This window comes from Bos indicus, chromosome 4 (genome assembly GCF_029378745.1).
Source record: "Bos indicus isolate NIAB-ARS_2022 breed Sahiwal x Tharparkar chromosome 4, NIAB-ARS_B.indTharparkar_mat_pri_1.0, whole genome shotgun sequence".
NCBI classification, from domain to species: Eukaryota; Metazoa; Chordata; class Mammalia; order Artiodactyla; family Bovidae; genus Bos; species Bos indicus.
In genome coordinates this window covers 77,531,165-77,543,928 of record NC_091763.1, presented here as the reverse complement: position 1 = coordinate 77,543,928, position 12,764 = coordinate 77,531,165, and the positions used below count along the sequence as shown (strand labels likewise).

At 53.5% G+C, this 12,764-nt stretch overlaps 1 protein-coding gene across 5 annotated transcripts; it reads right to left on the bottom strand.

Moving 5' to 3' along the window:
• Positions 1 to 514: 514 nt before the first annotated feature.
• Positions 515 to 9,072, bottom strand: POLM (DNA polymerase mu). Of its 5 annotated transcripts, none has more exons than XM_019958959.2 (11): positions 8,667 to 9,072; positions 6,896 to 7,079; positions 6,267 to 6,365; positions 5,972 to 6,142; positions 5,149 to 5,220; positions 3,234 to 3,354; positions 1,800 to 1,932; positions 1,561 to 1,663; positions 1,221 to 1,457; positions 1,059 to 1,142; positions 515 to 824 (listed from the first exon to the last, which is right to left on the bottom strand). In XM_019958959.2, exons 1-11 carry the CDS (start codon positions 8,840 to 8,842, stop codon positions 741 to 743), a joined length of 1,464 nt encoding a protein of 487 aa, XP_019814518.1. In that variant the 5' UTR covers positions 8,843 to 9,072; the 3' UTR covers positions 515 to 740. The 5 variants fall into 5 exon arrangements, with proteins under 5 accessions (XP_019814518.1, XP_019814517.1, XP_019814519.1 ...); XM_019958958.2 differs by having other exon boundaries at positions 515 to 827; positions 8,667 to 9,055; XM_019958960.2 differs by having other exon boundaries at positions 515 to 827; positions 6,896 to 7,074; positions 8,667 to 8,806.
• Between the last annotated feature and the right edge of the window lie 3,692 nt (positions 9,073 to 12,764).

Here is a 12,764-nt window from a genome sequence, read left to right as displayed (position 1 = left end):
CACCCAGGAAAAGCCTTTCCTTTCATAGAAGGTCAATAAGACCCTGAAACTAGAAAACCTGACTCAGATTAGTGATGCTTTCAGAAAAAGATCTTGATTGAAAGGGGGAAATGTTAAAAAAATAAACAGAAACCTCAAGAGTTGGAAGACCAGAAGGGCGAGCACTCATGCCCTATAATGATAGCAAGAGCCCAACAGAAAGAAAGACCTCCACTTCTTTCCTGACAAGGACTCAGCCAATGAAAAGCCATGGACTCATGTTTACTATAGGCCTCCCAAATTCCTTTTTCCCCTCTATAAAAGTTTTCCTCTCCATTTTTGCTGGGGACTTGCACACAGCTTGCCATGGTTACAGACTGATTCTGTGCTGATTCTGAATAAACCCATTTTTGTTGGAGAAGTAACTGGAAGTCTATTTGCTAGGTCAACATCCCCCACCCTCAATGACACCCCAAAGCTGACCTCTGGGCAGAACCAGGCACCGTGCTCCTCAGTCACCCACACCAGCAGCACATTCAGAAAATACACCTTCATTTGTTCCACATGCTAATTTCATTACATCTTGAACTGGGTATAGGTCGGGGAGAGGTGGTTCACAGATAGGGCTCCCACATGGAAGGGGTAAGGACTTGGGGCAGCAGCACATCTTCTGCCTGGAAGTAGTCAGGGGCCAAAAACGCCAATAGAGTCTGGCTCAAATGACCCCCTCCATTTCCAGAGTAGAGGTGGGGTTGATAGGATCAGGCATTTCTCAGCTCTGGGGGAAGGTACTCAAGGTCCAGGAGTCTGAAGATGTCTTCCTCAGAGGCCACGTGGAAAACCGTCTTCTGCAACAAAATGCAGGCTTTAGGGCCTGGGGGCTGTTCCCTCCACTTCAGCAGATTCCCCGAGAAAGGTATGGGGAGGAGGCTAGAAATGCTGGCAGAGCCCAGCCCTATGGTAGATGCCTCTTGAGGGCCCTGTGGGTTTCAGGGTTGAGGGACCTGGGGCTGATTCAGACTGTGGGCCAAAGAGAAAGCCGTTTCCTATCCCCCAGGCCTCCCATCACAGCAACACACCTGCTCAGGATCAAATAGACCATGGCTGTTCAGACAGAGGCCCCTCTCCTTCCTGCTGAAGCGGCGTAGCTCCCGCTCAAAATGCTGAGGAAAAAGTGACCACGTCTCAGCAGGGCCACCAGTCCCAGATCCCAGGGCCAGCCCCAGCAGCACACTCCCTACCTTGGAGCCAGTCCAGCCAAGCAGGGCAAAGGGGAACTGGCTGATAGGGGCAACCACCAGGTCCACCCGCACAGCCTTCCAGGCATAGCAGGGCTTCTGGGCGCCACCTACAGCAGCCCCTGGGGGTTGCGGCAGGCGGAAAATGCAGAAACTCCTCTCAAAGGCATCCATGGTGTGGCTCTGCTGGGTCAGGTCTCCCTGCTGGCTGTGCTGGTGCTGGTGGTACAGGACAAGGCCCTGGAGGAGAACAGACATGTCCAGGCACTGCCATAGGGGACTGAGAAACCAGGAGCTGGAATCCCAGCAGGACTCTCAGCAGGGGAAGTGGGAAGCCCCTCACCTGCTTCTTCAGGTAGCACATCACTCTGGGCAGCAGCCCTGCCTCCTGGCCCTCCTGGGGGTGGGTGATGAGGAAGTCCACGTCGTGGCCCTGCAATTTCCCCCTGAGGGGGCCAGTCTGACTCACAGATTCCATGTTCTCCCAAAACCCCTCAGTGAGGGAAGGCCCAGCTCAGTGGTCCCACCTCAGATGCCTTCCTGGAGGAGGGCCTGGCCGGACGGCATGTCGAGTCCCCTTACCTCCGGAAGCCTCCGGCCAGCGTAACAGTAGCCCCAGGAAGGGCCTGCCTCACGGCTGCCTCCACCTCTTGCTGCAGGGCCTCAACATCTGACCGCAGGATCGGGGCACTCAGGTCCTGGTGGTGCTGCAGTCCTGTGGACAGTACAGCTCTCCTCACTGGCCCAACCCAGCCCTCTCCAGCTATCTACCACCACCCCTCCTCTCTCTTAAATATTAAACTTTTATTTTGAAATACCTGTAGATCCACATAGTTGAAGGAAATAACAGAGGTCCTCTGTGCCCTCAGTAACATCTTGCAGAACTATTGTACACCACACCAGAATTCTGACATTGACACAGTCAAGATACAGACTACCCTTTTCAACATCTCTGTTCTCCTATCCATAAAATGGGACTAGGAGGTATTAGATGTGAAGAGGATGACTCTGCCACTTAAGAACACCTCACTTGAACCCAAATCCATCTCCTCACCTGTCAGAGAAATCACTGTTCCTTCCACACACTGTTAGGAGGGGACTAAGTGTGGGAGTTACGGCCATTGGCACAGTGCGAGCTCAGTAAGCACTGCTGGCCATTCCTTGGGGAGAGGTGAACAAGTGGAACCAACAGATATCACTACGGAAGTCACGGCATAACGCTCCCCTGGACACTCGGCTCTCTGGTCTCACTTCCTGCTGACCAAACATAGACAGCTCTCCCAGGACCCCCAGGTGGCCTCCCCTCCCCCAGCCCCTGGGAAGACATTCAAAGAGGCAACGAGTACTGGGCTGTGGGGCTCCTTCAGAAGAGCCCCCAACCCATGCCATGTGGAGAGATGGAGAATCCACTCAACACCTGCTACATGTTGGTCCCACGCTGAAGAGCTCACAGAATCCCATGCTTTAGAGAGAATGTAACCGAGGCTCAGAGAAGTCAAAACTCAGGGCCACGGCCTCCTACCTAGTAAGTGGCAGAGATGGAACTCAAATCCAGGCCTAGTCAGCTCTCAAGTTCATGTTCTTTCCATTGCATAGTGCTACCTCCCACTAGCAGGCTCCTCACTGAACCTCTCCCCACTGAGCATCAGCCAGCAGGCCAGGGCACCAAGCACCACACTGTAAGTGTGTCCAGGGCCTGGGCTTCTCTGACCTGCTTTCCCTTCCATGAAATCAGGAGTAAAGCGTCCATGCCTGGTTCAGGTCCAAGTCTAACCAGGAGGCAGCTACTGTGACCATTATCATTCACTGAAAATGGCTTGCAATGGGTCCTGACTCCACTGGTTCAGGAAGCCACCAAATACAGATGCCTATTTTCACACTCACCTTGCTCCCTGCCACACAGGCAGCCATGAGCACACGCCATGCATCAGAAGTAAGGGTTCTGTGGTGTGGGAGGCTTTCAGGCCCTGGTGCATTGCGGAAGCCCAGAGCTCTGCCCTCTCTCAGAAAGCTCACCTGCTTTCTGCTGCTGGGTTAGTCTCTGGGACTCCTCTCGGAGGTCGGCCAGCGTCCGGAGCCCTTTTCGGTACCACTGGTCAGCAGTCCTTACCCCGACCCCAAAGATCTGAGTGAAGAGCTGTTTAAAGGACGAGTACAGTGTGGTCGGGAGCAAAGCTCTTACAGCAAGACGAGGATGGCGACTCTGGCATATGCAAGGCATGTCCTAGGACAGCACCCCCGTGGCACTGCACAAATGATCTCATTAAGTCATCATGTGGTCTGGCAGGTGGCATCCCTACTCACATTTTTCATGTTTAAATAATCTGCTCAGGCCACACAGTGGGTGCACAGGCAGGACTCAAACCCTGAGCCTGGCCCTGACACAAACATCACGGGGGATGGCAGAGAAGGATCAGGCCCCTCCTTGAAAAGGATCTCTCCTCAGAACTTGTACAGTTCTAGCCCATGATTTCAACATCACCAAAGGAGTCATCCTAACAGTCTGTCCACTCACTGGGAAAACCATACTGCTCCCACCCAACAGTAGCTGGGACTTACTACTGTGGCTCTGCCTCTTAAAACAGCAAAAACGGGCAGTTAACAGCTAAGGGTTCAGGATCTGGAAGGAATAGCTGGGGGCTGGCTATGGCTCTGTTCCAGGAACAAACACAGCAAGTGCCACTGGCTGGCCATGGGTCAGCAGAGGTGTCCAGGCCAGTGGAAACTATGCTGCCGGAGCCGACCTCTCATAGGGTGGCCGCCTGCCCTTGCACGGGTCTTCCACACACAGGGTGGACCCTAGAAACTCCCTGTTTCTTCCCTGACGATAGCTCGTTCATCAGGGGTGGGCAACTGCCCTAGGCCAGCTACTTATCCTCCTCAGGAATTTTTGGAGCTGAAACAAAAGGGCAACCTTGCAGTGGTACAGGCTACAGTACACGCCAGGGGCACCTTCGTGGGGACGCTGCTGGCATGCAGAGGAGGAAGAACAGCTGGGTGGCGCTCATGTCCCTGAGTCCTACTTCCTGCAGTCTGGGCTGTGTTGATCCCCTGAACCAACAGCATGAACTGGATCACTTTCACCAACAGACTCCTGAGAGGAAAGATGCTGAGAATAACCTAGTCATGTTTGTAACAATAAACCTCTCATTGTTCGTGTACTTCTCTCCCAGCCTGGACGGATTCTGGGACTCAGGGGTACCCAGGAAGAGACAGATGGCTCTGCCCCCTCTTGGCACCTGTCTACCCATCAACTCCTGTGTTGCTCCCACACCCCTGAGCCCCTCCATGTTTCATCCATGGCTCCTCTACCTCTCTGAAGCTCCCCACCTCGCTGATGCTCACATCCTGGGTGACCTTCCACGGCACCTGACACACCCTGCTAGGGAAGCCCCAATTCCATGACCAGTGGCTGGGCTGACAACTTCGTCACAAAACTGGGGTGTCTGAGAAGCATGACTGAGCATCCATGGACCAGAAGTGGGTGGGAACAGCGAGAAGGTGAGCCGTGGACACAGGCAAGACGACACCAACAAATGAGCATGTGAGATCACAAAAGAGAGAGACAGTACAAGGATGAGCAGCCCCTCAGAGTTAATCCTCCCTGTGGCACCCAGGGAAAGGTTCTGTTTTGTTCAGGTTGCTCTGTTTAAGATGCCAGGGCATGTAATATCCTGGAGAATATGCCATCGATAGTAAAAATAAGAACAGATGCTGCTGAGTGATCTAGAAAATTCCCTGTGCTCAAAACAACTTTCTTGCCCATCTGTTTGGCTGCCTCATGCATATCAGGTGTCCTCAGTAAGACCGTCTCTGAGCCCAGGGTGGGCCCTGCCACCCTCTCTTGCTGCCTGACATGGTGGTAACCTTGCTGTGGCTCTGGGGTAACACCATGGAGCTGAGGGCCCCTGCTCAGGGCTGCCCTGTGTACCTTCATGGTCTGGTACCTCTCCGAGAGCCGGACTCTCTCCACCTCATCACACACTCCGTGTTCTAGCAGTTCCTGTGGGAGGAGACATAGCCTCACTGTAAAGAAGAGGGCTGGGGGGCCCAAGGCCTCAGCAGAACTCCCAACACCCAGAATTGGGGTCTTTGTGGGGCCAGGATCCCAGGGAACTTGTAATGAAGAATGTACCCAGGGATCCTCCAAGCCCCTTGGGCGAGGAACAAGGGCCACCTCTCAGATAAACAACAAGCCTCGGGGTATGTCAACAACTGCTTTTTTAAAACATAGATGGAATTCAGTAAGACTTCTTTTAAAAGCAGGGGATGTGAGTTCAGTCAGGGAACTAAGATCTCACATGCCATGCAGCCAAAAAATAAAATAAATTTTATTAAAAACAACACACAGAAGTGAATTCAAAAGTATTTTTTCTGTCATGATAAATTTGCTCAGTGGTAACGTACAAAAGGACAACTTCACATTTTAAAAAGAAGTGCTCATGCTCAGGGGTCCTCTCCCACCATTCCTCACAGTCTGGGCCAATGCCCACGATGCCAGCTACCAGCCTGCCAGACTCCTGGCAGCTCCCTTGGCTGAGACCTTTCAATCAGCCTCAGGCAGGTGGTGCAGACCCAATTTACACATGAGGAATGTGGGTGAATAAGGTGGTCTGCTGCTGCCTGGGCACCATCAGTGGCCACGGCTGGGCTCTGAGCCACCCAGTCACCTGCCCTCACCAGGCTCCCAGGCCTCCTCACCACCCCCCATTCACATTCACAGCTCTGCCCTTCTACATGCAGTGAGCACAAACCTGGACAACCCTGCAGGAGTGTTCTCCGAAGTGGGGCAGGCCCTGCAGCTGGCTCAGGGCTGTGACCGGGCTGGGGAGGGCCTTGAGCACCGAGGCCGCTCTGTAGAAGGCGATCTGGCGGCCTTCACTGCCATCGAAGCCAGCGGCCTCTGCCAGCGTCTCCAGAGCCTCCTGAAGGGAAGGGTCCTTGGTGAGAGGCAGGGATGGCGGAGTGCCTTACCCTAACCCCCCCTCCAAGGCTGGGACATGGGAGGGCCTGGCTCCATCCCAGGGAGGCAGGGGAGCCACAGCTCACCGAGAGACTGGCATTATGGTGCACGAGGGGTGTGGGACGCTGGCAGGCATAGGGCAGCATCCATGCTGGGCTTGGCATCTTCTTTTTGGGCACAGCCACCTATGGATGGGCAATGCACAGGCTGCTTTGAGGCTGCAGGGTTGGCAGAGGACCAGGCAGCCCTCCAGAGCCCCACCTCTCCTGGTAGGGGGGTCACCTAGGACTCTCAGGACAGGAGCCAACTCAGAGAGGGCAGAACTGCTCGAGGCACAAGGCAGAGGCCAGAGCAGCAGTAGCGGTACAATGCCACCTCTCACAGGGCACGTGTTCTGTCACTTCCTCTCAATTAAGCGGGCCTGACGTGCCTATCACCCTCACGTCACAGACGGGGACTCTGAGACCTTGTGGCTCATGGGCAGAGCCAGGATTTGAATGCAGGCAGCCCTGTTCTGAGCCCACACCTGAATCCCTCCACTGTGCTCACCCAGGAAGCACTGGAACCTTCCCCATGGCGATCTGGATGGGGCCCTCACTGCCCAACTCATGGGAAGGACACTGAGGCACTGCTGCCATGTCACCTGGCCCAGCTGAGGTCTGGCCAGCACTGGGGCTTCCTCAGTGGCTCTACCCTAAGCCTCCACCCGGCTCACCTCCAGGCGGTGCCGGCATTCCACAGGCACAGGCTGCCCAGCTGCCATGCTCTCTGTGAACCAACTTATGTCTAAAACAGCTGGGCGGGTACAACCTGGGGGAAGAACCGACATCTTGCGCTCCTGCCAGCAGACAGCCTCCTCTGCTGAGGTCCCCTCCATCACCACGTGTGTCACCTCTGGGCTGGGTGGAGGGAAGAGATTGTGAGGTCTGGAGCCCTGTCCCAGGCCTGCCATTCTTCCTGCTCCATTCTACATCTCCAAGCCTTCGCCAATACTATCCCCTCTGCCTGGTGAGCATCTGTTCACTCCAGATTTTCAGCCCCTCCTCCTGGCAGCCAAACATCTCCATCACTCCAGCATCTGCTGAGCTGTGGTTCTCTGCTCTAGATAGGATCACAAGCCCAACCCTTTTTTGGTGTTAATTTGTCTGTCTTCTTCTCCCCCAAACCCAGAGAAAGGAGAAGCCAGGGGCCTGGGGTCCAGGAAGCAGGGCGGGTGGGGGTGGGTGGGTCTTACTTCCAAGTGCTGGAGACAGACTGCTTGGCTTTGAACTTCCGCTCTGCCCCCACACCTGCTCTGTGCCCTTGGGCACATCATTTATCTCTGTACTTTTGACTTCCAACTCTGCAAAGCAGAGATATTAATATATCTACTTTGTAGGCTTGCTGTAAAGATTAAATGAGCTAATAAGAAGCAAAAGGGCTTAAATAGTGCCCAGTACCCTCTAGGCTGCTGTCATCATCCTGAGTGGGTCTGCAACAACCCTGGGTATGGTTAACTAAGCTTCAGGAGGACTGGCCCCTGGTTCACTTTGCTCTCTCAACTTCAAAAATGATGGAGACCCTCCTCCCTTACTCTTAGCATTGCTTCTGTGACCATTTTGTTTGGTTTAATTCTACTCTTGGAAGTCTCACTTAAATCACTCTCAGCTCTGAGGAAAGAGATCTGTTTAGCTAACAGGGCAACATGAATTCACCTAACGAAACGTTACAAACCCAACATACACCCGCATGACTTTTACAAAGCCTCCGGCATGTTCTCTCCTTGTCTTACAGAAACACTCCTGGCCATAACTGCTAACACCCTTTTACAAAAAATGAAATTAACGAAAGCCATATGACCATGAAGTGCCAGGGTTAACTCTGAATACAAAAACCTCAGGTGCCCCTCCGCCCCAGGGTCAGCTGCGTGGGAGTCTTTTCAGATCTCAACATCCTCAGCTGTAAGGTAACACCGTGTATACAAGTGGCTGCTGCTAAGTCACTTCAGTCGTGTCCGACTCTGTGCGACCCCACAGACGGCAGCCCACCAGGCTCCCCCGTCCCTGGGATTCTCCAGGCAAGAACACTGGAGTGGGTTGCCATTTCCTTCTCCAATGTATGAAAGTGAAAAGTGAAAGTGAAGTCGCTCAGTCGTATCCGACTCTTAGCGACCCCATGGACTGCAGCCCACCAGGCTCCTCCGTCCATAGGATTTTCCAGGCAAGAGTACTGGAGTGGGGTGCCATTGCCTTCTCCCATACAAGTGGCTGGTCAGCTGCAAAATTCCTAGCGGGGTCATTTTGTGCTCAGGCCATCATGCCACGCAGCAGCGCCCCCCGACCGGCCCGGCGCGACGGCGCGGTGATACAGATATGGGCGTGCCACATTCCTCGGTGAGGCGAGGCCTTCGGCCGGCACCCGCCCCGCGCCCCTCGTAAAGAAAGCCCTGGAAAGGCGGCCCCGGGTAGGTGACCCCGCCTAGCGGCAGCTTCGCCACAACCGCGCACCTGTAGGCATTCAGGACGCGGAAACCCTTGGAGACAGCCAGGCGTGTGAGAAAAGCCTGACGACTGCGGCCCATGTGTGGTTCGGCCAGGTAGATAGTGACCCCCGGGAAGCGCGCCGAGGAGGAGGGGGCGGCGCTGGGGGACGCGACCCGCGCTCGCCGTCGTTTCGGTAGCATTAGGGCCCCGGCCACCCGCGGCGCCCAGCGAAAGCAGCGAAAGCCTGGACAGAAGCCAGAAGAAAAGCGGGCGGAAGGTAGACAGAAGCCGGAAGCCACAACGGGCGGAAGCCGACTGGAACGGGAAGTGGCACCCGGCTCCACTTAAAGAGGCAGGCCCCGCCCCCTGCAAGTTAAGTCTCCGGGTGGTTCTCTCCGCCTGGGTCGTTCGGAGCGAGGTGGAGGTCGGCTTTAGAGGCCCCGCCTCTATGCAAATAGAACCAGAGCACACACCTTTTATTTAAATTACCCTAGTAGAAAGTCCCCTCCCGTTCCTGGGACCACCCGGGAGGAGGGACTAGGGTTGGGGGGGGCGGGGAGCTGAGAGGGAGGAGATGGGAGGTAAGAGAGACTTCCTCGACGTGGGTCAGGGGGCTTTGTCCTCGGAGGGTGGAGGTGAAGTCGCGGTAGTGGTGTCTGGGGTTTGTCCTGAGCGCAAGGGTGGGAAAAGGGGGTTAGTGGCCGGTCGGCGGCTGGTAGGAGTGGAATAGTTCTCAGCAGCGGAATATCCACTCCACCACCTTCCCTTCGCCTCCTCCGACTGGATCTGGCCGGGCAGATGGGCCGCGGAAACCTGGCGGCGAGGGGTCCTTGGACCGCGCGGGCCCCGGCAAACGCGCTAGCTTGAAGCGTGCTGGTGGAGTGGTCTCTTCAAACCCCGGAAAAGGTTTTTCAGTCTTTTTTCAATCAAACGACGTTAGGACGACTGGCCGGCCATTTGGAAAAGTAGAAGTTGGCTCACGCTTAACACCAAAATAAAATCCAGATGGATCAAACGTTCAAATCTAAGAAAGAAGCAACACAAAAAATGTGCTGGGGAGTCGATGAATGTTTTTTCAGCCCTAAGTATCACAATAAACCTGGAGACACTAAAGGGAAAATATGATAAGCTTTACATATTTTAAATTATTTAAAAATTAAAAGGCAAACGGGGAGGGAATACTGTGACACATTTTGAATTTAATTCCTGTAATTAAGAAATTGTTCATAGATAAATAAGGAAAATACAATGAGCAAGAACACCAGTAGGCAATTTACAGAAGAAAGGCTTCTCAAAAACATACCAGGGACTTCCCTGGTGGTCCAGTGGCTAAGATTCCGCCTTTCCACTGCAGGGGGTGTGGGTTACATCCTTGGTGGGAGAACTAAGATTCCCCTATGTACCACAGCCAAACAATTATTTTTTTTCCCTTTTAAAAACAAAACAAAAAAAATACATACCAGATTGCCTGACGAGTCCAATCACCACACAAGGGCAAACTTAAATGAATACTTTTACCTGTCACATTAACCAATGTTTACAAATTGATCACACATGAGGGAATTGGCAATTTGTAGAAGGGACTTTTTGGAAGCCAATTTAGCAACCATACCCAACAAAATGAAAACAGAAATCTCACCCCACAATTCTTTTTCCAAGATTGGTATTGCACTGAATCTCTAGATCAGGTTGGGAAAGCAGACATCTTGACAACATTGAGTATTCTGTGTGTCTCTCCTATTTTCAGGCACTACGTTTTTAATCTCTTTGTTATACCTTGTGATGTCCTTCATCTCCCTCCCCCACTCCCCACACCCCCACAGCCCTTCACTAGTCAGTGGGCACAGGGCTGAGGCAGGCAGGTGCCTGAGACCAGGTCCCCTCTGGGCCTCCCCACCAGCTCCCAGTCAGCCCTCCTGGGCCCAGCACACACACTGTGAAGCTGGGAGGCCTGGGATGCAGACCCTCTCTCATTTCCCATGCTCATTTCTCCTGCCATGTGGGAAGGGGGAGCTCCCAGCTTCTTTGTAAGGGGTTACTCCCCCATCTGCGGGTGCTGCCTTTCCTCAGGGAGCAGTAGCCTATCTCCTGAAACCACTCCTGCTCCTTTTAATGGCCTCTGGCTCCATTTTGGGTACCTGAGTTCTCTCCTAGGGAGGCAGAGGCAACTTTTAATGACCCATCATACCTGAATACTTAAAACACTGGGCGGCTTGCAAAAATGAGGAACACAGAGCTTTCCGTGGGCCCAGGGAGGCTTTGTGAGGGGTGATCCTTGGTAGCCACCCAGTGGAGGCCTGGGTACCAGTGCACAAGGCCATGGCCTTGATGGTGGCCCTTTTCCTCTTCTCCCCTTCCTGGATCACTAGGTCACTGTCCAACCAGCTGAGAAGTGGAGACCTCAGCCCTCTCTTTCCAGTAAACCTGGCTTGGAGTTCCCAGATGTCTAAGTCTCATGCTGCCCGCACTGAGACCAGCCCCCAGAAAAGTCAGAGGCTGCACAGGCCCTCTCAGCTGCCCTGAGGGTTGCAGTCCACCCCCTGCTCTGCACTGTGGTATCTCATGCTGTGTTTTGGATTAGTTTTACCCAGATGTATGAGCTTGCATTTTTCCAAGATGAATCTCATTTAGCTATTTCCTGTTCCCACTTCCAGTTCAGAAAAGGCCCCTGGGGGGAGATTTTTTAGGCCTCGTGACCTTCGCAAAGCCTCCCCACGGAGCACCTTCTTTGATGTTCACTTTAGTGCTGTTGGCGCCTATCCTTGGCCTGTTGGGGCCAGGACTCTGCCCTGGCTCTGAGGCCCAACCCGCCCCCTGCCGGTTCCCGTCCCCTGCCGGCTACTTGCCAGCAGCATTCCAGAGGGCGTGTGGTCAGACTGCTGATGCTGCTGCTGGACCGGAGCTCCTGCGGGCCACTGGCCCAGAGCTCTGGCCTCAAGTGCTGGCCCTGTACTTTCCTGAGCTACTCACCGCATCTCTGCGGGTTTGGGCTACCTGGTCCACTCAGGCTGACAGAACAAAATACCACCGACAGGGAAGCTTAAACGAAAGAAACATTTCTCATTGTTCTAGAGGCCAGCAATCTAGGATCAAGGTGTGGCAAGGCAGGTTTCATTCTGAGGCCTTCCCTCCTGGTTTGTAGGCGGCCACCATCTCTCTGTGTGCCCATGCAATCTCCTTGTGTGCTCATGAAGAGAGAGAAAGAGAGATCTCTTCCTCTCCCTTAAGGTCACCAGTCATATCAAATTAGGACCGCACCCCATGACCTCATTTAACTTTATTAGTCTTAAAAGCCCTTTCTCCAAATGCAGTCACTTTGAGGGTTAGAGCTTCAATAGATGAATTGGAGGGAACACAATTCAGCCCACAGCTCCCAGTGTATTTGCTCCTGTGGCTGCTATAACAAATAAGCACAAACTGGGTAGCTTAAGACAACAGAAATGCATTCTCTAGCAGTTCTGAAGACCAGAATTCTAAGCCATGTTCCCGCTGAAAGCTCTAGGGCAGCAGTCCCCATCCTTTTGGCACCAGGAAACAGTTTCGTGGAAGACAGTGTTTCCACAGACCGGCCCGCGGTGGCGGGGGTGGGGGAATGGTTTCTGGATGATTCAAGCCTATTGCATTTGTTGTGCACTTTGTTTCTATTATTATTGTTACATCAGCTCCACTTCAGATCATCAGGCATTAGGTTCTGGAAATTGGGGACCCCTGCTCTAGATGACTATCCTTCCCACCTCATATCTTCTTGTGGCTCCCAGCATTCCTCGGCTTGGGGCTGCATCCCTCTAAACTCTGGCCCATCTCCAGTGGCTGTCTTCCCTCTGTCCCTTCCCCTTTGCTTACATTTTTTAAGATTTTTAAATTTTTTATATTTAAAACAATCTTTGGCTGTAGGCAGGATCTGGAGTTGGAAGACCAGACCAAGGGGTGGAGAAGCATCCCTGACTCCCTCCCCCTATGGGGAATTGGCCTGAGAATGATGGAGAAGAGATGTCCTTAAAATGAAGGTTCTTCGAGTTCATTAGGGGCTTTCCAGATGGTGCTAGTAGTAAAGAACCCACCTTCCAATCCGGGAGAAGTTAAAGATGCAGGTTCGATCCCTGGATCGGGAAGATCTTCTGG